General features: G+C 45.6%; 1 protein-coding gene across 1 annotated transcript in view; it reads right to left on the reverse strand.

The window, feature by feature from the left end:
• Positions 1–22,017, reverse strand: part of PLCL2 (phospholipase C like 2) — a 193,605-nt gene that overhangs the window by 62,208 nt on the left and 109,380 nt on the right. The window contains exons 2-3 of the mRNA XM_019934417.3: positions 19,085–21,571; positions 16,494–16,697 (exon numbers count right to left, since the gene is read on the reverse strand). Of these exons, the coding sequence (XP_019789976.1) occupies positions 16,494–16,697; positions 19,085–21,571 (2,691 nt within the window). The remainder of the gene's footprint in view (positions 1–16,493; positions 16,698–19,084; positions 21,572–22,017) is intronic.

Consider the following 22,017-nt stretch of genomic DNA (forward strand, 5'->3'; position numbering starts at 1 on the left):
GAGGCCCGCGTACCGCCAAATAAATAAATAAAACCTGGCCTAAGTCTTCCCTGCAGGAGAAAAGGGGAACTCGAGCTCGTTAAAGCCAACTACTCAGTGAGCAAGCTACTTCCGGAGACTGTATTAGGAACCTCTGGATGCTACATAACTCTTTCAAGAGACCAAGGACCATTTAGAGTTCTGACATGCTCATTGAAAACTATTATTATGAGGGACTGCCCTGGTGGTCCAGTGGTTAAGACTCTGCCTTTCAATGCAGGGGGCGTGGGTTTGACCCCTGCTCAGGGAACTAAGATCCCACATGCCTCGGGGTGCCGCCAAGAACTTTTTTAAAAAATAAAAATAAATAAAACTATTATTACGAAATTAATTAAATTTCAAAAGATACAGTTTGAATTAAACATAGTTTCACTTTTATTACCATCTACTTATATCAAGGTTTTTCTCCAAGGGGATCAAGGTGATTTTCAAACTCCTAATTAACAGACAGTAATTCAATCATAGTCTTACTGTAAGGTGTCATTAGTTTCTCTCAGGTCTGCGATAGCTAAGTCTAGATGTTAGTTAACAGAGGAAAGCAAGTGGAGACCTCTCTGGACTGAAGAGCATTATTTTTTGAGCCCAGTAAAGAGTCTGCCGTACTCTGGAACAGCAGAGCTAGGAGGGGGGCAAGAACCACTCGACCAGCTACTACCATATTTACGGCCTTTCTGGTGTCAACCACAGAACTCACAGGCTCCTGCATCTTCCCCTTTCTGAGCAGAGAGGTAACTCCCCACGCAAGGTGGTGGGAAACCTAACCTTCTGCTTTTCACTTTGCAACTTTAAACCTGCCTTTATGAAATGGAGTAACCACGTCTCCATACATAGCAAAGTGCTGCGGTGAAGTTCGAGTGATGCTAAGATATACACACAGAGAAGTCTTAGAGCATCAAGAGCTGCTTGTTTCTCGCCTTTGAACTCATACTGACCTGATAATGAGTACCGTGTATTGAGAATTTCCTATGCCCTGGGCTACTTACACGTGATCTCACCCCCTGGGAGGCGGTGAGACCCTGCCGGTTGGTTCTACGGATGAAGAGGCGACGTGCCCGGTCGCAGAGTGCGCACCAGAGCAGGGACTTCTCACGCTCAGGGCTCATAGTCTCTGCTGGCACCACCATCCCCCAAGCCCCCACTCACCTACTTCCAGGGTGCAGGCAGGGTCCCCTTCCTCCCCCAGGTGCTAGTCCCAGCGTCTCTGTGCAAGAACGATATTGTACACACGTGTGCACACCCACGCCCACCTGCCCGGGGCTGTGTGAACTTACAACTGCACTCACGGAGATGTGTCCCTGGCAGAACACACCAGGGCACATGTCCTGTGCCCTGGGAGTCAGCTCACGGCGCAGGTGAGAGAAGGACCAGCACAAAGCCTAGCCCAGGTGGACCCACAGCCCGCGGATACTGCGTGCGGGGTCCGGGTTTCCTTCCCCGGGAGCACAGCAGTGTGGTACCCAGCAGGGCCCGCGAGCGTCGGGATGAGGGGTGTGACAACTGAGGGACGGTGGCGGTCTGGCATTCAGGGACTTCTCGTTTGGCCCACCAGAAGCCCATGCCCACCTGCTACCTCACGTGGCACTCAACTTCTGAGCATGCTTTGGAAAAGCATGAAACGCTCTTCGTATAGGAGCCATGTTCCCATCTCAGCGGCCTTTGCTGAATCAAGCTGCTCTCCTGTCTGGCCTCCTCTCCCCGTCATTCCTCAACCCTGGGAGTGTGTCCTCCTTAGGACCCATGTATCTTTAAGAGTAGGGCATTGCAGACAGGGCAAAGAACCCTCTGGTAAAGGGCAGGGAAGACTGAGGATCTGAATAAGTGGTAAATGGTCTGGGGACCTGAGACGCTCGTAGCTTCCTTCCTCCCAGCTGTCCCAGGCCTGGCCTCCCGCCTCAGGCCCTGCCCTTCCCACAGGCATCTGGAGCTTTCCAGGAACCTCCTCTTCCTGGACGGGCGCAGGTGCCACTCACCGCCTTAGGACGGACACGGTGAGACCCTCTGGTACTGAGACTGGAAAGACAGCCACTCCACCCTCCAGCCGTCACCAGCCCCAAACCTAACGCTCCCAAGAAAGGCTTTCCGTGCACGCATAAATGAGCCAAGTTCAGGGAAATGTAGGTACTCCGGGACCTAGACGTAGGGCGGGAAGGACACCTGATATGTGTCCTCTAGATCAAGGGCATTTTCTTTCACTCATCCATTCATTCACTCATTCGTTCATAAATATATTTTGAGTGCCTGCCCTGTGGCAGGCTCTGTCGTGAGAACGCAGTGCTGAGCGGGACACACAGGGTCGCAGCCACCCGGGGGCTCAGATCTGGGGGAGAGAGAGAGAGAGGTACCTTAAGAAAAGGAATCAAACCAACGCATGTATAATTACAGGTTGTAATGAGTGTAAGAAAGCAGCAAAGACCCTCCAGCCCCACTCCCAGCCACCGTGGGAGAGAGTCTGGGTTGGGGCTTCACCTCCAGGTGGAGGTGGAGAGAGCTTTAAATAGAATGTGGTTAGTACTGCCTGGATTTTATAATTCTAGAGAAAGCCCTCCTTCCCGCCTTAGGGGAAGGTGAGAGGAAACTAGGGGTTTTCAGAAGAGATGCAGAGCCTGCCCACCGGCTCCACCCAATTCCCCTTTCTCTGCCCTCCCCTCCCCTTCCCCTAACAAGAAATGCTTGACCTGAGCACGGCTTAAACTCAATCCTTGGACGGCTCGTTTGTCGTGCCTCATTACCAAGCAGCGCAATCATGATTATACATCTCGCTAAATACATGTGAACTAAAGTTAGTTACAAATTTTACTGGATTATAACACAAGATTCTGGTCGACGGTCACCATTTTTTTGCTGCAATAGCACGCTGTCCTCATGGGCACTGTAAGCAAACTGGAATTTTCACAGGCTTTCCTTTCCTAGTTCCCGCCTCTGGTGTTTATAGTTCTGACCGTCCAACACTAACAAGTAGTTTTACTTCTTCAGGGGTCCACTGCCTCTTCCGGGACAGAACTCAGGGGCCCTCCTCCTACTGGGGTAACAGAGGAAAATGATGTTCTATGGATCTACATTCAAATCGCACTAAGTACATTATTTAAAAAAGAAAGAAAACCTTTAAAGTCATGATTTAAGCTGGCCAAAGTGAATCTGGAAACCAGGGCATCAAAACACCCTAAGGACTTTTTCCTCTTTTTGAGGGGTTGGCAAACTTCTCCTGTGAAGGAGCAGACAGTGAATATTTTAGGCGACTGCTGTCACAATGTGAAAGCAGACACAGAATGCGTCATGAACGCGCTCTAACAAAATTTCCTTATGGACACAGAGGCTTGAATTTCATATGATTTTCACATGTCCTGAATTTTTTTTTTTTGACCATTTAATATGTAAATACCATTTTAAGCCTGCAGCCCGTACAGAAATGGGTGGTGCTGGCCAGGCCCACAGGCCAGCGTTGCCCGACCCTGCTCTAAAATGCCACACCGCGCATCACCTGGTGATACTGGACTAAAAGTATTCCAGAGGATATAGTTTGACATGCTACATGCACATTTTAGAACAGAACATGAAAAATCAAGTGCGGTCGGTATTTTAAAAGCATAAACGTATGTTATATGTAAACGAAGGAGAAATTTGGCCACAGAGAATTGTAACATTGGCCAAAGACTTTCACGGGCTTATAACACAGCTAGACGTTAGTTTTAGGAAGTCAGCTAAAAATGAGTAACTACCATCTTGGTTACATTTAGCTAAATACTCAAAACAGCTATCTCTATTCACAAAGACAGATTTTTTTTTTTTTTTTTTTGGCTTCTGGCTTTTGGCACCAGATAAGTGATTATTCAAAGCTAAAATTATTTTGTGCCATATAATGACATAAATGATGGTGTCACTCCATTTAATCTCTCTCTGGTATAGGAGTATAATAATTATAAAGAAAACTAGAATAATCACCACTGGTTTCAAAGAAAATACTTCAAGATTTCCATAAGTCGATAAAGGACTTCCTGTATAAAATCTGCACATAAAGATCTATAAGAGTTAGCCCTAAAGATGTGACTAATACTAAACGTAGTAGGGAAAGAAATGTTTTAAACTACTTAACATGTTATTTTTAAGTTAATTGATAATTAAGCTTGTAGAGTTAAACTTAACTCTTAACACATCATGTCCACCCACTGAGTTGACTGGGAGAGCAATTTTCTTATGGTTCAGAATTTTAAATGCCTTAAGTTAGAAAAGACTTAAAAACCATTATTAAGTGCTATTTTTATCCCCGATAGATTCATGTGGTAGTAAAATCAGATTTCTGCTGTCAAGGGTGGTTATTTTAGTGGGGTGAGTGGCATTAATTATTTCCTAGCAATCTGGGGGAATATAAGTGAACAGAATGAAAACCGGGAACCGTTAAAATAGAATAATAAGTGACAGTTCCTGCGGTCCCCACTGGCACAGCGGTTAATGTGTATGGTGGAGAGTTACCACCAGACAAGTGCAGCTTAGAGGGGTTTGGTGAGGCTGGGGGTGAGCCCTCCCCACTACACAAAAATAGAAATAATGAATCCATAGGCAGTGCTGAATTTTATTTCTCTTATAAACCTGAGGTCAAATGTAACATATCAACAAAATATATGCTTAAAGCTTAGAAAGGGCCAAATATTACTGTCAGGAATACATCAAGTTGCAGAGAAAAATCACTACTGCCTCATTATTCAAAAGACTGTGGAAAAACACCTTTAAAAAATTTCTTCCAGGTCATGACTAGGGACATAAAAGACAGGAAAAATAGGTCAGAAATGAGTACATCCTACTGCCAAGAAGTGATGCCAGAAGGTGGCCCAAGTAAGTGTCAACAATTACATGTAGTACTCAAAAAAATTCTGAAATATATGATCTTTCATATAAACTGGTTATTTTGATAGTTTCATTTTCATGGAGCCGATTCCATCTAAAGTATCCCATTTCTTAGAGAGTTGTCTTCTAAAATGTGATTGCACATCCAGAGACTACGTGTCCATGAAAACAGAGGAGACTCATCACTGCATTTACAAACCAATCTATGTACCACCACTAACAATTTTCTAGAGGTATCTGAGTAATTTCAATCTTTCCAACTCAACTCCGAATGGGATTTGCAACGCTGCCGATTTTCTCAGTGGAAAAGCATTTGTTTCTCTAAACTATATAAGAGTGGGTATCAATAAATCAAGTTAAGCTCCAGTGAATAGATCCTGCATTCGCCAAGTCAGGGAATGATATCAGAATATCGAGATGCGAAACAATAAAATTCTGTTATCACCGCAACTTACATCCTTTGTAAACTTCAACCTGAATACAAACAATGATGGGACACAACGAAATATTAAACAATTCATCTTTTTGATGAATCTTTGACAGAAGAAAAATACTTCTAATAAAAAGGTTCACGTGTGTGATTCTTACTGGTTAGTTGTAGCCAGCACTGCTAAAATAATCACACAGGCAAAACATCCCCATTTAACTGTCTGGAGAATGTTCTGAATCCCACGTGGAGCTGACAGCAGGGGCAGCCGCAGGCTCAGGTGGCAAAGGCAGCCACCTTCCTGAGCGGGATGAAGAATCACCATGGGCTTCACACCCCCAACTCCCCATCTGGTCAGAAACCGCCACCCTAGGAAAACTAAGATAAACAGTGAAGGTGCATTTCCTGGGTCCTCCAGTGGGGTGTGGCCCAGAGAGTGCTGGGTGTTTCAGAGTAGAGTCCACATGTAGGGGGCTCCAAGGGTTCTGTCCCAGGACAGCTTACGACGAGGGAGAGGAACACAATGATCTCTCAAAGCAGCCAGCACAGGCTGGTACAGCTCCCTCTGTCCCAACGGCACAGGTCAGAGGGTCAATGAGAGACGCAGCTCCCCTCCGAGTCCAAGGTCAGAGCAAGCCGGAGGGCTCCCAGACACCAGGGGGGAAGCAGGCTGAACGCATCAGTGAGCCGTGAAACGCAGGTTCTAGATTGGCCAGTTTTCACTTTTGTGGATCTGAAAGGATTCGGAACTCACAAGCCGGTAAAGACATATAAATTATCACACACCAAAAGCCAACTCAGTCCTTTGTTTCTTTTTTTTGGGGGGGGGGTACGCGGGCCTCTCACTGTTGCGGCCTCTCCCGTTGCGGAGCACAGCCTCCAGACGCACAGGCTCAGCGGCCATGGCTCACGGGCCCAGCCGCTCCGCGGCATGTGGGATCCTCCCGGACCGGGGCACGAACCCGTGTCCCCTGCATCGGCAGGCGGACTCTCAACCACTGCGCCACCAGGGAAGCCCAGTCCTTTGTTTCTTGATCATCACTTTCCTGTTTGAAAAGGATTTCCGCCACAGAGGACAATCACATCCACAAAACTGGCTGTAGACACAGTACCACGCCGTGCACACCACAACAGTGATCACAAACTTCAAGATGTCAAACAGATTCCAGATGCTGTAAAAAGCGTTCTCTTCAAGAAAGGGCTATATATTATTAATAGTGTTTGATGCATGTTTCAATAGCAAATCAGAAATTCTGATTCTGGAAAACTTCAATTGCTACAAGACTATATGCGTGAGATACATCTCCCTGCAGTTATTTCCCCCCTTTTTTCCCTCTCTTGGCAATTACTAGGCTTAACATAAATTCTTCATCAATCCCAACATGCCAAAGGGAGGCCACATTTCCAAGATGCTCTAAGAAGAATGTTATTCACTTAACAACACTAGTCAAAGTATTCAGACTCCGTTTCTCTTGATGATCATTACATAATCCCTAGTTCTTACAGCTGGCACATCAGACTTCTGACTGCCTCAGCACCCGGGTCTCTCTCTGGGTGATATTTCCAGAAGTTCGTCTTTCTGGGAATCCAGGAGATGAAGTGCCGTGGGGAGGGAAAGGCTGCCAGCTGCATGGCGACAGCAGGGGGAGGTGTAAGGAGGAGAGTGTGAAGCTGTTTCTTTCCCAGAGATGTTGCCATAGTTTATAAATCATTTTGCCCTGGGGCTTTCCACCTACTCAAAGAGCAAGTTTCAGAGCCTGGGTGAAAAGCAGCTATCTTGTAAAAACAAAGACACTTCTCCGTTTTAAAGGTCAGATTAGATTTTTATTTGGGTTCCCACCAAAACGACAGGCTTGAAAGTCAGGATCTGTCAAGGAGAAACTCTTTTCTAAATTATTTTAACATATCAAGGAACAACACATGTAGGTCCCAAAAGCATCACCCCTAGGGGAGAAGAGATACGGCTGGGCCAAGCATTTGCAGCCCTAGGACAGGAGGAGGAAAGGGGCAGTGGAGGGGACATTGGGAGCCCGCCTCTTGGAGCCTTGAGGATGAAGGACGGAGCCAGGAAATCCCTGCGCTGCACACACCAGCCCCAAGGTGCACCGGGGTGGGCGGTGGTGAGCTTTAGGACGTTCTTTAGCAAGGGCACAGAAAGGAGACTTTCTGCAGCTGCACCCTCTCCAGGCAGCTAGTGGCCACTCTTAGAGGAGCTGAGGGAAGAGAGAAAGTCTGAGAGACGGAGCATTTTACCTAAAGAGTCAAGCAACCACAACCCAAAATGGATAATGTGAATTAAGGCAATGGATCAGGGTTACGAAATGGAACTAAAATTGAGGGACACCCACCTGCCCCTAAGAGAGCTGGGAAAGCTGCATTTCCTTCCCCATCTGGGCCGAGTGTGTGGTCTGAACTCAGTCTCTGCCCCACAGGCATGAGGTGACAACAGGCTGAAGAACCTGGAAGTCGGCCAGCACTGCTGTCTCCACTCGGCCCAATTCTGTTTATTCGAAGCCAGGTGGGGACAGGAAGTTGACCAAGCAAACCAGGATAAGGAAGGCAAACGCTTCTTCCCAGCCTTGACCAGCCGCTGATGCTCGCGGCGACTGACCAAGAAAACCACGTCTGTTATTGACAGAGGACGCTCAGAATTTGAGAGATGTACACGGACTTTTAAAAGATGTCCTGGGGACTTCCCTAGTGGTCCAGTGGCTAAGACTCCATGCTCCCGATGCAGGGGGCTCGGGTTCGATCCCTAGCCGGGGAACTAGATCCCGCATGCATGCCACAACTAAGAGTCCACATGCCACAAGGAAGATCCTGCACGCTGCAACTAAAGATCCGGCGCGGCCAAATAAATGTTGAAAAAAACGTCCTGGTGGGTCTTTGACAGAAAGAAGAACTCAGAAAGCAACTTAAGGAGGTAACTTTAGCCACTGAAGAAACAAAATAAATTATTTCTAGTCAAGAAGAGAATATATCAGAAATAAACACTGAAGGAATAATACAAAAGCAAAATCCCACATTCAAGTGGGATCTGATGGGAACGTGGGAAGCAATTCCTCTCCTCTTGCACAGGAAGAAAAAAAGACTACAGCACTTCAACGATCTTAGTGTTCTTCTGCATAATGCATCTGCTTACAAGGAAGTTCCCTAACTTTTCTGGAGCTCTAGGTTCCAGATATATTACATACACATTTCCTACCAGATTCAGTGAAATAAAGCGTTCGAGAAATAAGCAATCTTGTTCTGCCCCCTTCAGAAGCAACAGAAAGGCTCTAACAGAGAAGTCAAACTGTGGGAGACCCCACCAAACACGTGGCCCCGAGCCACAGCCCCATAACCGCTCCCCAGGTGGCTTGGTTCAAGGGCTGAAGTGACGCCAACAGCAGGCTCCCGTTTCTCCTTTACCAGTACGGTGGGACAGCGCCGCAGTCACTCAGGAATTGTAAACTGCAGAATAGTATCTGCAGTTGGTGCGTCAGATGGTACAGTGGCTCGCTTCGTACTTTATCACTTCTCGTCTGAAGATGCCATCTGACAACGTGTGGGACTCTGTTAAGGTTTGCATCTCTGTCCTCCCAGAGAGTCTGGGGCTGGGTATCCAATTTAACTGGTAAAAAAGCAGCCGCTGATGAAGGCTCTTTCAAGGGGATGGCCAGCCCCTAAAATGCTGCTGTTTCGCAACTGTTCTTGCTTAGTATCTGCAGGTGTGTGTGTGTGTGTGTGTGTGTGTGTGTGTGTGTGTAAGAATACTTCTACACATGTGTCCCGCGATGGTTTCTGTGGAGACATGTAAAACATGAAAAGCGGATGCAAGATACAGTCGTGCAATCACCACCATATCACACCGTGAAGCACCATCTCCCCTAAGTTTCTCAATCTCCCTGCTTCTGGCGGCTGAGTGGCAGCCTCTACAGCTGATCTGATGATACGAGTGATTCCATCATCACATTCCATCCTGTAAACATTACTTTTCCCTTCCCGTGGGGTTGGCAGTCGCTCTGAAGTGGGTCAGCTGTATGGTTTTGACGATGCCAGAGAAACCGTTTTGGAAACGTCACCGGCTGGACCTCCCCTGTCACTGAATTAAACTAGAGGCTTTGGGTTTCTGCTCTTCGCCCTGTAGCAGGGTACATTCACCTTTCCCTAATCTGTCTTTTTTTCCCCCTCTTTGTAGCTCAGTCTTATCCCAAGGCATAATACTCTATTTTTCTACCGTTATAAAAATTGGGAGAGTTGACACCTCCAATTAAAAGATGCTTTTAATGTCAAGTTCTGAGGCAGGAGAGTGATAAAAGCAGCCACAGAGGAGACGGCAATCAATAATAACCTTATTACAGATGATCTCTGCTTGGTCCAGATGGGCAGACTCCATCAATTATGAAGTGTGATTTCTCTCTTCCCTGCATTAAGCAGTGGCCAGAGAAAATACAGGAACCCATACCAACAACATAGGGCAGAGCACTCCTGATGCTGCATGCCGACTGCCAACATATCTGTGTAAGAAAGAAACCCTTCGTTTCACATATTTTATTTAAAGGACCTTGCTTTATTTAAGAAATATTTAAAGCCATGAGGTAGAAGGGACGATCCAGTAACTTATACAAAAATATTCACAGCAAGCAAATAACATGCTCCTAGACAAAGCATCTTGTTCCTTTTTTTTTAAACACTAAAAACTACTGTTCTCTACTGGATAAACGGATTCCTCAGAGAGTGCTTTTTTAATTAAGTGTGAAGGCAATTAAAATCAAGATTTTTGCGAAGCTGTAAAAGATGGAAACAAATTAATTTCAGATAGAAAGCAGAGACAAAGGAACGGCAATGACAGGAATGAATGCATGGGTAATCTCCGAGCAGCTACGGCTGTGCGAGAGTCCGCCCCTGTGTATGTGAACAGCCGTGCTCTCTGTGACAGAGCTGGGCATCCTTTTCTTTCCTTTTTCCTCTTCTCTCCTTTTCATTCCCTGTGACTTCATTGTCAATTTACTTACAATGACTGAAGCATACTCCATAGTGCAGAAAAATTGTAAGCAAAACCAAGGAAAAAGACTTTTTTTCTTTAAAAAATATTTATGTGATAAGGACACTTAACAGGAGATCTACCCCTCTGAACAAATGCTTACCTGTACAATGCATTACTGCTGACTAGAGGTACAAGGTGCTACTGTACACGGGTCTCTAGAACTCCTCCACCTTACCTACCTGAAACTTCATGCCTGTTGATTAATAACGTCCTATCTCCAGCGCCTGGTAACTCCCAGTCTAGTCTTTGATTTTATGAATCTGACTATCTTAGATACCTCATTTAAGTGGAATCCCGCAGGGCTTGTCTTTCTGCGTCTGGCTTCTTTCACCGAGAATACTGCCCTCAAAGTCCAATGAAAAAATTTTAAAGAGAACTTTCTTTTTATGTAACACTCCACAAAATATTTAAACTCCCAGTGTTTTCTCTCAGTCAAGGAAGAATGTCGACATCTTGGTCTCTATTTGTTAGCACAGATCTCATAACATTTAAAAAAATTTAAGCGTAAAGCAGACGGTAAATCTGAAACTAATAAGCAAAGATAGCTGGAGAGCTGAATGGTTACTTTCATCAACATTAAAAAGGGTGGTAAAAACCACTTTCGTATAAAAAGATGATGATGACGGGAGAGGGGAAGCCTGAAGTGGTCCTGAAGCCTCCTGGCAGATCATCCCAGGAGCACTGTGTGTTACGGAGAGGGAACCCGCTCACTCACCAGAATCTCTTACTCAGGTTACGTAATCCTTATCTTCCCCAAACCAGCCTTTAAACACGTGAGAGAACGAGCTCAACTGTGATATCTGATTCTCAACAGTGGATGCATTCAAGTTCACTGACACACACTTTCAAGTAAAACACTTACATTTTCTGTTTTCTGAAGTAATAATACAAAAGATATATTCAGGTACTTATAATCAGATTCCGTTGAGTGGAACTCAATCTGTTGAATACCGTCTTCCTTATTTTAAGCTCATCGGATCTGCCTTTTAACATACGCCAAAGTATGCAAGACGGATTCTTCTCCACCTTCATGGGGGAGCAGGAATCAGAAATAAGGTACCTGGGACTTCAAGGGCCCCACATGAACAACGTCAGATCATGAGTATTGGCGCTATCTGGGCTTTATGGGCAGATTCGTCAGTCATCCACACACCGCACATGGCTCATCTTCCTGAGCTGGACTGCAGGGCAGAAACTGGACAAAGAGACGAGTCAGGTTCTAAACCTGCCGTTAGAACCATTAATGCTTCTGCCATTAATTTGATGCACCACTCGGTTTCCATTTTCTCATCTGCAAAATAAAGACGCTCAGCAGGCGGCCTCTGAGTTCTTTTTCACCCCTACCCTCCCACAGTCCATGATCTTAATTCTGAGCATGGCTCTTTGCTGCTCAGAAATGTGCAAGAACTCCCACGGTCCACGCTCGAATTTCCTAGAACACATGCTTCCCATTTCTGAGAGTGTTTCACCCTGTGAACTCAGCCTGCAACAGTCTCCGTTTCTTCACCTGCTGAAATCTGAGTTGTTCCTAAGGGTCAGAGGCCAGTGTTTCCTTGAAGTCTTCCTAATTCCTAAACTTGAAACTGACCGTTCTCTCCCATGAACATCCAAATAATCTATTTACATATATATATATATATATATATATATATTTTTTTTTGCAGTACGCGGGCCTCTCACTGTTGTGGCCTCTCCCATTGTGGAGCACAGGCTCCGGACGCGCAGGCTCAGCGGCCATGGCTCACGGGCCCAGCCGCTCCGCGGCATGTGGGATCTTCCCGGACTGGGGCACGAACCCGTGTCCCCTGCATCGGCAGGCGGACTCTCAACCACTGCGCCACCAGGGAAGCCCTGTTTACATATTTTAACACATCTATCTATCATCTATCCTCTCACTATCTCTGGATACGTTTCATCTCTTCCACTAAACTGTGAACGCGTCCAGGGAAGAAAAGCCTCCCTTGTGTGACCACACAGTCACTCCCACTCTCCAGACCAGTCCCTCCCTACTTCTCCCCCATCTGCCTGATCTAAGAAGGTGTCTGTGTTTCTCTTCCTCTGCTCCCGGGTGGCTTTGACACCCGCCTTCCTGAGCAACGTCCCAGCCTCAAACCTCACCACTTCCGGGATCCAAGGAGGGACGACAAATAGGGCAAAAAACCACAATTTGGGCCACTCTGAAGACCTGTTCGTTGGTGGGATCACAAGAGCCATTAGGACAATCTAGGGGCCGTGGGCAGGGTGACCACACAACTAATTATCTAAGCAGGGACACTTTTAAGGGTTAAAGGGAGAACTATTAATAATTATGCTGGGACAACAGGTGTACAAGCAGGGTCTGTCCCAGGCAAATGGGGCTGCAGGCCACCCTGAGTGTGGGCCCTCTTTCCTAGCCTCCACACCGCCTTACACAGTGTCCACATTTCCACAACCAGCTCCTTCCCTGCACTCTCCTTTTTCACAAAGACACTGGCATATTTCAGCTACAACTCGTTTATTAATAAGAGTTTAGACAGAAAAATAGTCACACTCTTGACAGCATAAATACATATCTGTACACTCTTAGGAGATACCGCAATCCTGTCCTCACTGGAGGGCAACTTCAGCAGTGCAGACTCGCAGTAACACAGGACTTTGTGGGGAGGGGTGGATTTCTCAAACTACGCTTACTTCTCATTTGGAGTCTGCAAACTATAAATGGGAAGTCAGTGAAATGGAATAAGATCTTATTTTAAGGCTAATTTTGGGTTAAGCTCAACATAACAAACGTTACAAAAATAAAGGCTATCCAGGACCTTATGACATTTCCCATCAGTATTTCATCTATTCTTTAGCTAGCTTTAATAAATTAATTGTCAGAAGGTGAGAAATAATTAAGTCACTAATAAATGGACTATAAAATATTACAAGAGCTATAATATTGCTGTAGCAATATGACAACCTTTAAAATGCAAATTATAAACATTTGAATTTAATTTTAAGTACTTTATAGCTTAGTTTAGCAGGTGGAATGAAAAAGAGAGCAAATCAATAAAGCTAGGGGTATGACGCAGCCCAGCTATGTCAATCAGACATTATGTAAGACTAATTTCACAACTTTAAAAACTTAAGCAAGCCAACTGTCTTATCATTTCTACAACAACACAATTATAAAGTTATATGTAGATAAGAGTTACATAGTAAATGTTATCATCTGCCAGCCCAGGGAGAGGAAGGGGCGGGGGAAGTGATATGGTGGGCACTGTGTCCACCCAGCTATGGTCCCACTCCCGCTGTGGGCTCAGCCTGGACTAGCGCCTGGGTACCGACCCTTCCCGTTAACACCTCCCTGGGGCACCACATCCCACTCTCAGGAAGGTCCTGTTAAAAAGGTTACCATGAAGAAATGTCACTGCGTGACCAGTAACACACCTGAGCCGGTAAGTCATCTTAGATGTTGGTCAATGACGTGGGTCTGCAAAATGTCTAACGATTTTATTTGTGGCTTAAGTTTAAAAAGCATTTACAAACATCAGCCACTTCTTTGGGCTTCTTCTCATGAAACCAACGAGGTAGCCTGAGGCACAGCATGCAAGAGCTCTTCAGACTTTTCCATTGAACCTCTTTTTCCTGTCTTTCCATCTTCTCCCCCCAAAGGAATCTCAGCATAAGCTTCTTTGTTTTGTTCCCCAGCTGCCATCCTAGCAGACTGGATGGCTCCCTGAGGACAGGGACCCCTTATGCTCATGCCTGTGGCCCCTCCAGCACCCAGCACAGTGCTCCCCCAGCCCATGTTTACAGACGCATTTGCCCCTGGCCGTCCTTCTTTCTGAAGGGTGACCGTCACTCCCTGCAGTTTGCCTGCAGTGTCCAGTGTTCCGTCCTTATTTATCTTACATCACTGTGAACTCTAAGCTGGAAAGAGCAGGGAATAATAAGCACCTGCTACAACGTGTGGTTATTGCATTGGAACTTAGGAAAAAGATCAAATACCACTTTTTCTTAAGGTAATGAATTGATAAGCTGTTTAAAATACTGCACTCTTATTATTGGTGGGAATGTAAATTTGTATAGCTACTAGGGAAAACAGCATGGAAGATCCTCAAAGAGTTAAAAACAGGACTACCATATGATGCAGCAATTCCACTTTTCAGAATATATCCTAAGGTAAAAAAAACACTAACTCAAAAAGATACATGCACCCCCATGTTCATAGCAGCATTATTTACAATAGCCAAGATATGGAAACAACCTAAATGTCTATGGATAGATAAAGAAGTTGTGAGATATACGTATATATATATATTAAAATATGAGGAGATCCTACCATTTGCTACAACACAGGTGAACCCTGAAGGTATTATGCTAAGTGTAATGAGTCAGAGAAAGACAAATACTGTATGACCCACTTACATGTGGAAACTAAAACAAAACAAAACAAAAACAAAAAACCAAACTCATAGAAAAAGAGACCAGATTTGTGGTTACCAGAGGTGAAGGGTGCAGACAGTGAGAACTGAAGGAAGGTGGTCAAAAGGTAAACATTTCCAGTTATAAGATAAATAAGTCCTAGGAATGTAATATATACCATGATGACTGATACACAGAAAACTTAAGAAAATAAATCCTAAGACCTCTTATCACAAGAAATTTTTTTTTCCTTTCCTCTCTTCTTCCTTCTTTTTATATGAGAAGATGGATGTCAGCTGAACCCACTGTGGTAATCATTTCACAATATGCATAAGTCAAACCATCATGCTGTACGCCTTAAACTTATACGTGAGTGTCAATTATTTCTCAATAAAACTGGGGGAAAGAAAGAGCAAAAGAAAAAAAAAAATGCTGCATGTTTCTGACTTGGACTTCCAGGTCTTATGCACCCAAAGATTTGGGTGAACAAGGCTAAGACGTGAAGAAGATTAAGAACAAAAATCCTTCCAAACTTTTGTTTTTGGAAATAGTACCCCCTGGTCAAGACAATTTGTCACATAGGGCATACTATGTCCATCACCCTTTGGAAAGCCACTGCCAGCAAACAAAAGGCCCCACACAGTCCTGCAGTGAAGACATCTGATTAATTTTGCTCAAACCAGTATTTCCCTAAATTATTTCAACACGGAACCCTTTCTCCCATGTGACACTTATTAATATCCTAAGAAACCAAGGTTCCTCAGCAGACACTGTGGGAAATGCTGACCTAAAGCATTTTTTTCTTTCCTGGAAATTGTATAAATCCCTCTGAATTGCAGCTTTCAGGTCAACTTACAGAATAGTAAAAGAAATATATTTCTGTAAGGTTTACAATGCCACTCCTGATTTGTCTTAGACCACAGCAGGCTACCTGAGAAGCAGCCTTGAGTTTTGTGGTCTGAGCTCCTGCTTCTCGTGTGGAGGAGGTGGTGGGTGAGGCCTCTTACCTCTGAGCACAGGTTGACAGCCTCGCCCATCTGGGAGGGGAGTGTCCAGCACCACCCTTAACCCCGACCGCAGGGGAGGACCTGCGGTGCTCACTGGCATTTTGACAACTTCAGCTACTCTGCGAGCTTGAAACGGTGTTGTTCACTAACTCATCCCTCAGGGTTACGATAAATCAAAAAGTACAGCGAGAGCAGGAAGCAATTAGGAAAACGCAAGATAGACCTTAAGGGCAAAAATGCAATATTCTAGGTGTCCTGAGGATTCCTCATTAACGCTAAGCTGATTACCAATCACAGGCGTCACAGAGCAGCTGCTATAAGGAAGGAAAACTTTGCACAATATAGAGTCATGTAGTGGAAGCACCTGCCTCTGGTGGTATTTAAAGTGTATTTTTGGAAAAAAAACTAAATTTCTCACCTTTACCAGTTTGAAAACAAAATAAAAATGAGTGACTCAATGGCTGATTGCAGGGAAAGGTTAAAAAAATTCCCTCCTATATATATGTGGAAAATAGGGTATGCTTTAGAAGTCAATTCAGATACATTCTTGAAAAGCTGCCTGAATCCTGCTTTCTAAAATAGCAGCAACAAAACACTAAAGTCTTTCAAATACAGCAAGGTCAGGGGAATAACTTTTCCAGCACAGGTAAAGGAAGCCTGAACTAGGAAAGCACACCTCAGCAAGAGCTCCTAAGCATGTCGGGGTACTGTCCTAAGACACCTCTCTCCCCTGGGCTCCATAAAAGTGCAAAGAGCCACTCACCATGTCGTAAGTTGTTACGATCTTTTTCAGAACCTCGGGCACGATTCCCTGCAACTCCATGGTGGGATACTGCTCGCTGAGATTCAGGACCACCAGGGGCGTGTTATCAGGTCCCAGGAAGCGGGGAGACACCGCCAGCATGCACTGCATGAGGTTGGCTACGGAGGAGAGGCCACACAGCTCCTTGAAGGACACCACTGCATTCTGCTCAATGGAAAGAAGAAGGCGCTTTGTAATTCACCAGGGTTTTAATTTCTCGGGGATGTTATACTCAATATACTTGGTTATCCTTGGACTGCCTGGTACAACAGTTACTAGCAGTGTTATGACAGACATGGTTAATGATTATCTTATCCTGGGAAAAATGGCTACTTCCCAAAGTAAACATAGTTATAGATATTTGTAATACCAATTTATCAAAAGTATGGAAAAGGCAAATAAGTTAAATTCTTTCGAAGGGCAAAGCTACTTTTCAGATCAAAGTTCACAGCAGTGCTAATGCTGATATGTAATTATGAACAAACCAAAAAGAAGGCTTCTGCATTCAAAAAGGTAAAGATTCAGAAAAAAAAAATCAGGCTTAAAATAAGTATCAAATATGCCAGCCATCCAAAAAAAAAGAGGAATATTTGCAAGATAGAAACTTGAGTCTCTCTCACCTGTTCATACCAGCTGGTTCCAAAGCTAAAGGAACTTGGAGGATGCTGCAGTTTCCGTGGAGATGTGCCCGGTGGGAGACCTTCCTGCCCGGTACCACAGCCTTCCCTTCCCCTAGCCCCGTCTCCATGCTGCTTCTCCTGTTCTCAATGCTCTTTTTTTCTAATCACCAGAGGTGCCATTAAAATCCCCATTAAAGGAAACCCTTCCATACGGTAAAAAGCCACGAGTCGGTGTTCTCTGAGCACTGTGTGCAAGGCACAGGTAATCTACATGACCCCATCTGATCCTCTCAACCAGCCACGCTGGGCCCGAGCCTCAGCTGTGGCCTGTCTCTGTTGTTTGTCTGAGGTCACACAGCTAGCAGGTGAAGGGGTCAGGATTTTACCTGAAGTCTGCCGAGGATGAGGCCTCTGCTCTTAATCACTGTGCTGCCAGAACAGGTACATTCCAACCGAAAAACGAGTCACCCCAGGCACCCCTGGGTCCTGACCTGGGCTGAGCATGGCGGCCATAGGGGAGGGATCTGGGCCCCCCAAGCCCTGTGCCTTCTGTTCTCAAACACCCCCGTCCTTGGAAATGAGCAGCACGTTGGTTTTAAATTTAAACATTTTCTTTTTATTAATATTGCTTTAAATATGGGCATCAAGCTGTGTATCATTTTGTCCAAAATCACTTGGATGTTGACTGCTCATAACAATAAATCCTTACTGAGAGCTCTAAGGGGGGCCCCCAGTCACACCATCATACTCCCCAGTTACTTCTTCTTCACCTGCCGTTGTCCTATTTGTTTATCATCTGCTGCCCAGCCCCAACTAAAGTCTGCTGTTTCCTGCTGCATCCCTGGCCCGACCGCCCGACTGCGCCGACTGCAGTGTGGGTTCAGAACAGACACGCGGCCCTGGAAGGACGGCGCTCGGCTTCATGCGCATGACAGCTGCCGTAGGGCAGGGACGTGGGGCCTGCTCAGAGCTGAGGTCCACCAACCATGGCACCCTCAGAGATAGGGAGACACCCTCCACATTTACTATGAGACAAGAAATAAAACAAAAGGTCTCCATTGTGGGAAGGTCTTTTAATTTTACTTGCTGCTGGCATTCTGCTCATAATAGTTATAAAGATTATATATATATACACACGTATGTGTGTGTGTGTGTGTGTGTGTGTGTGTGTGTGTGTGTGTATCTTTTTTTATCGTTTTTAAACACACTGAGCGGTGACCCATCACACACTGGGATGGGCTGGGGTAGGTGTGTGTGTGAGGTAGCCCTCGCAGCCTCGTTCTGCATCACTGGTAGTCCCAGTATCCTGCTAGACACGTGGACAATCCTTAATTACATACCTAACCCTGACTGATTGCTTTTCGCCACTACGCGGTTCAGAGGTAATTATCATCTCAGACATCTAATAAATACAGGTGTCACGTGTCTTTTACTTACACAATTAGACAGCTGCGCTGCAGAGTCAAGAGCAGGCTCAATACATAAACCCACGGGCTGTTTACAGGCTCATCATTCCCGCAGCATGACGGCCCCACAAGAAAGGACCGGAACGTGTCCCTCTAGTTTGATGGGCTTGACGTCAGTGTGTTCCAGCTAAGGAATATTCAGAAATACCAGAGATTCCCATGTGCGCTTTTAGGGAAGACGGGGGACTGTTCCCTATTGATTAACAGGGACCAGGTCGGGTGTGGTGGACTCAGCAGCAAGGCTGTCTCATTCCCATAGAGTGTGTTCAATACCAGCTGCCGTTTTGGAAATTCACATGATAAAAAAAATGAGATCAGTGGTAAACATTCTTACAAGCGATGGGAATTTACAAAGTATTTAAGATGGGAAATACGACTATTTAAAGAAACCCTCCAAAAGCCTCTTACACCGCGCGCAGTCGCACACCCGCCCGCGCGCAGGCGCACACAAGCCCCCGCGCCGTACCTGCATGTTCTCTCTCAGGTCGGTGGCGTCCCGAATTGGGGACTGGGCATTCTTGAAGACCTCGTCCACAGTTTTAATCCACAGTGTTCTCAGGGACGCATATTCCCTGGACTTCTTCCCTTTTCTCACAGAGAGGCCCCTCTTGTGAGGCTTCCCGCCTCCTCTCCGGTTCGTGATGGCCACGTGCACGAACAGAGAAGCGTGGGCGAGGACCTCGCCGGTGAGCGACTGCAGCGGCACGTGGCGGTAGCCCGTCTGCAGACACTCGAAGGGAATCGTGTACTGGCCGATGAACTCATCCCCGATGTAGTCGTCGTCCAGGACCACAAAGCGCACCATGGCCAGTTCGGGCAGGTTGATCTGGAACTCAAAGCTTTCGTCGAAGATGGGAGCGTCTCCGTTCTGGTGCACTGTTTTTGTCCTCTGTTCTGCACAGTCAGCGGGGATCCCGTGGATCTCAACGTAGACGTAAGGGTCCACCACGTCGCCTTTAGCACCCGATCCTTTGGGTTTCGGGAAGTTCTGCCCGCTGATGATCTTGATGTGAAGGAGCTGGGGTGAGACTCCTGGGACGGAGTCTTTGGTGTTGGCGCTGAAGAAGGAGACCTCCTCCCTCATGATGGCCGGCCGCAGCACGTAGCCGCAGTTCCCGTTCTGCCTAAACCAGCCGATGTTCAGGTCCATCATCAGTCCCGGGGTCTGAAAGTTCATGGCCACGATCTGACAACCACATTTCCAAAAATCTTGAGGGTTCATGTTGCTGGAGTCAATTCTCATGGGGCTGGGAAAAACCCTGGCGAGAAAGCGCTTGTTATAATTGACAAAGTCCCCTGCGTTCTCGTTGGCGTATTTGCTGGCAAGCACTTCGTTGAACGAGCAGACTTCCCAGTACTTCTGAACCTGAAAGGACACCTGGAACTCTTTGAACTGCACCGACTTGCAGATGCTCACCAGCTCGGACAGCTCTTTGCAGAGCTGGAAGCGCTTGGCAGGCACGTGGTTGGGCAGCTCTGCGTTCTCCTTGCCCATCCTCTGAGACATCTCTGCCCCTTCATCCTCATCAGTAACATCGCCCTCTACTCCAGAGCAGTTGGAAGACAGCTTCTTTGCCTTAATGAGTATCTTCCCTTTCAGGACATCTGGGGATGGCAGGTAAGATTCCTCAGCACTGGGTGAGGTTGTGTAGAGCTTGTCTCCTAAAATTTTCTTCATGTGTTGAACCATGACCTTCTGTTGTTTAATAGAACAGTGATTTTCCAAACACAGGATGAGAGGGTACTCTGAAGCAAAGAATGCATACTTGTTAATAATATCAATGACGCTGCGGAAGACGATCTGCGAGGTCATGGTGTGGCCTGTGTAAATCACAGGTTCATTATCCGGCCCGTCCCATACATCCAATTCAACACTCCGGCAACCCATTTTAAGAGCTCGGATGTATCCTGTGATATCCGAGGGACCTCGGAACTGATCCTCTATTAAGTACGTATTATGAGATGAGTTTATAAAGTAATGAGACAAGGGTTGCTTCATGTCCTGACAGACCTTCTTATGCTCTGGATCAAATATATAACAGTCAGAGGACACAAGGTAATTAGTGAACCCGTCTATGGACAGCCAGCCCTTTTCCTGACCCTCTTTGGATGGCTCATATTTGTGAATAATTTCAAGGCTTATTTCCTCATTTATATGTGCCACACCCTGCTCTGCCTCCAGAAACATCATAAGGTCCTTGGTATCAAGGAATTCTTTATTGCTTGAGAACTGAACTAAAAGGAAATAAATTTCAGGTCTAGTACAAAGCTCGTGGAAAACCTCAACAAATTCCTCCTTTGTGACTTCAGTACCAGCTTTGTCCTTGGACTTGTGCAATTCTTTGAACTTAAGCTCAATCTTGCTCGTTTTTAAACCAGGATTGAGATTTCTGATACACTGTACGGCGCTGCACAGAGTTATATGTCCCAGGTTATCTACATCAATTTCACTAAACATTTGTGAGACCCAAGAAGTCCTCATGTTGTCTTGGCTACTCTCTAACATATCGAGCGTATGTTTCCCATAAGAAATTAGGTACCGCAGTCCCGTGACCCAGATGTTCGCAACATCTGCAGAGTTGGCAACCAAATCAAGTGACTCGTAATTCTCTCCGTAGATGACGGAAAATGCACAGTCTTCAGATATCTGGTCAGAAATGCCATTGCTGCGGAATATGTCTGTATTTTTTCCTGTTCTCACTTCCTTGATGGATTTAATATCAATCTTGGCTTTCTCAGAATCCTTCTTGGATGGCTCCCACCTCAGGCTCTGCATGTCAGCGTCCAGTAAAAAATACCTGTGGTAAATTCTAGAGTTGGAGCGAACCTTTTTGAGTTCCGAACCCTCCACCATGGAATTGATACAATCACTTGCACTGCTAATCTTTTTCTCCGTGGGCATACTGCTGAAGGAGACCGTCTTTTTCCGCTCTCTTTTCTGTTTTGTACCATCCTAGGAGAAAAAGATCATAGTGTATTAGGATAACACAAACATAGGTTTCTATGTTCAAGACTAGGAATAAAAATTTAATTTCCTTGGGAAAAAAATCATACCCTTAGGATTTCCAATTGTATGTTCTATAATGAATGATACTCATATTCACTTCTAAAGCTTAGAAGTGGCCTTGGCATTTACAGCCTAATACAGACAGGTTAAAAAAAAATCATTATTGAATTATTGCAACCCATGAGGATCAAGAAACACAATTCCAGTAATACATAATAAATGCTTGCATAGAGAATTGGCCACACAATTTGCAGGGCCCGGGGGAAAATGAAAATGCAGGGGAAAATGAACAACCTCGTTCAGAAATTAAGAATTTTAAGAAGGTCATGGAAGAGCGTTAAGCCAGCTACACGGCCTTTCTGAGTAAGGGGCCTGTCCAATGCACCGGTAAT

The sequence above is a fragment of the Tursiops truncatus genome, chromosome 4, assembly GCF_011762595.2.
Source record: "Tursiops truncatus isolate mTurTru1 chromosome 4, mTurTru1.mat.Y, whole genome shotgun sequence".
Taxonomy (NCBI): domain Eukaryota; kingdom Metazoa; phylum Chordata; class Mammalia; order Artiodactyla; family Delphinidae; genus Tursiops; species Tursiops truncatus.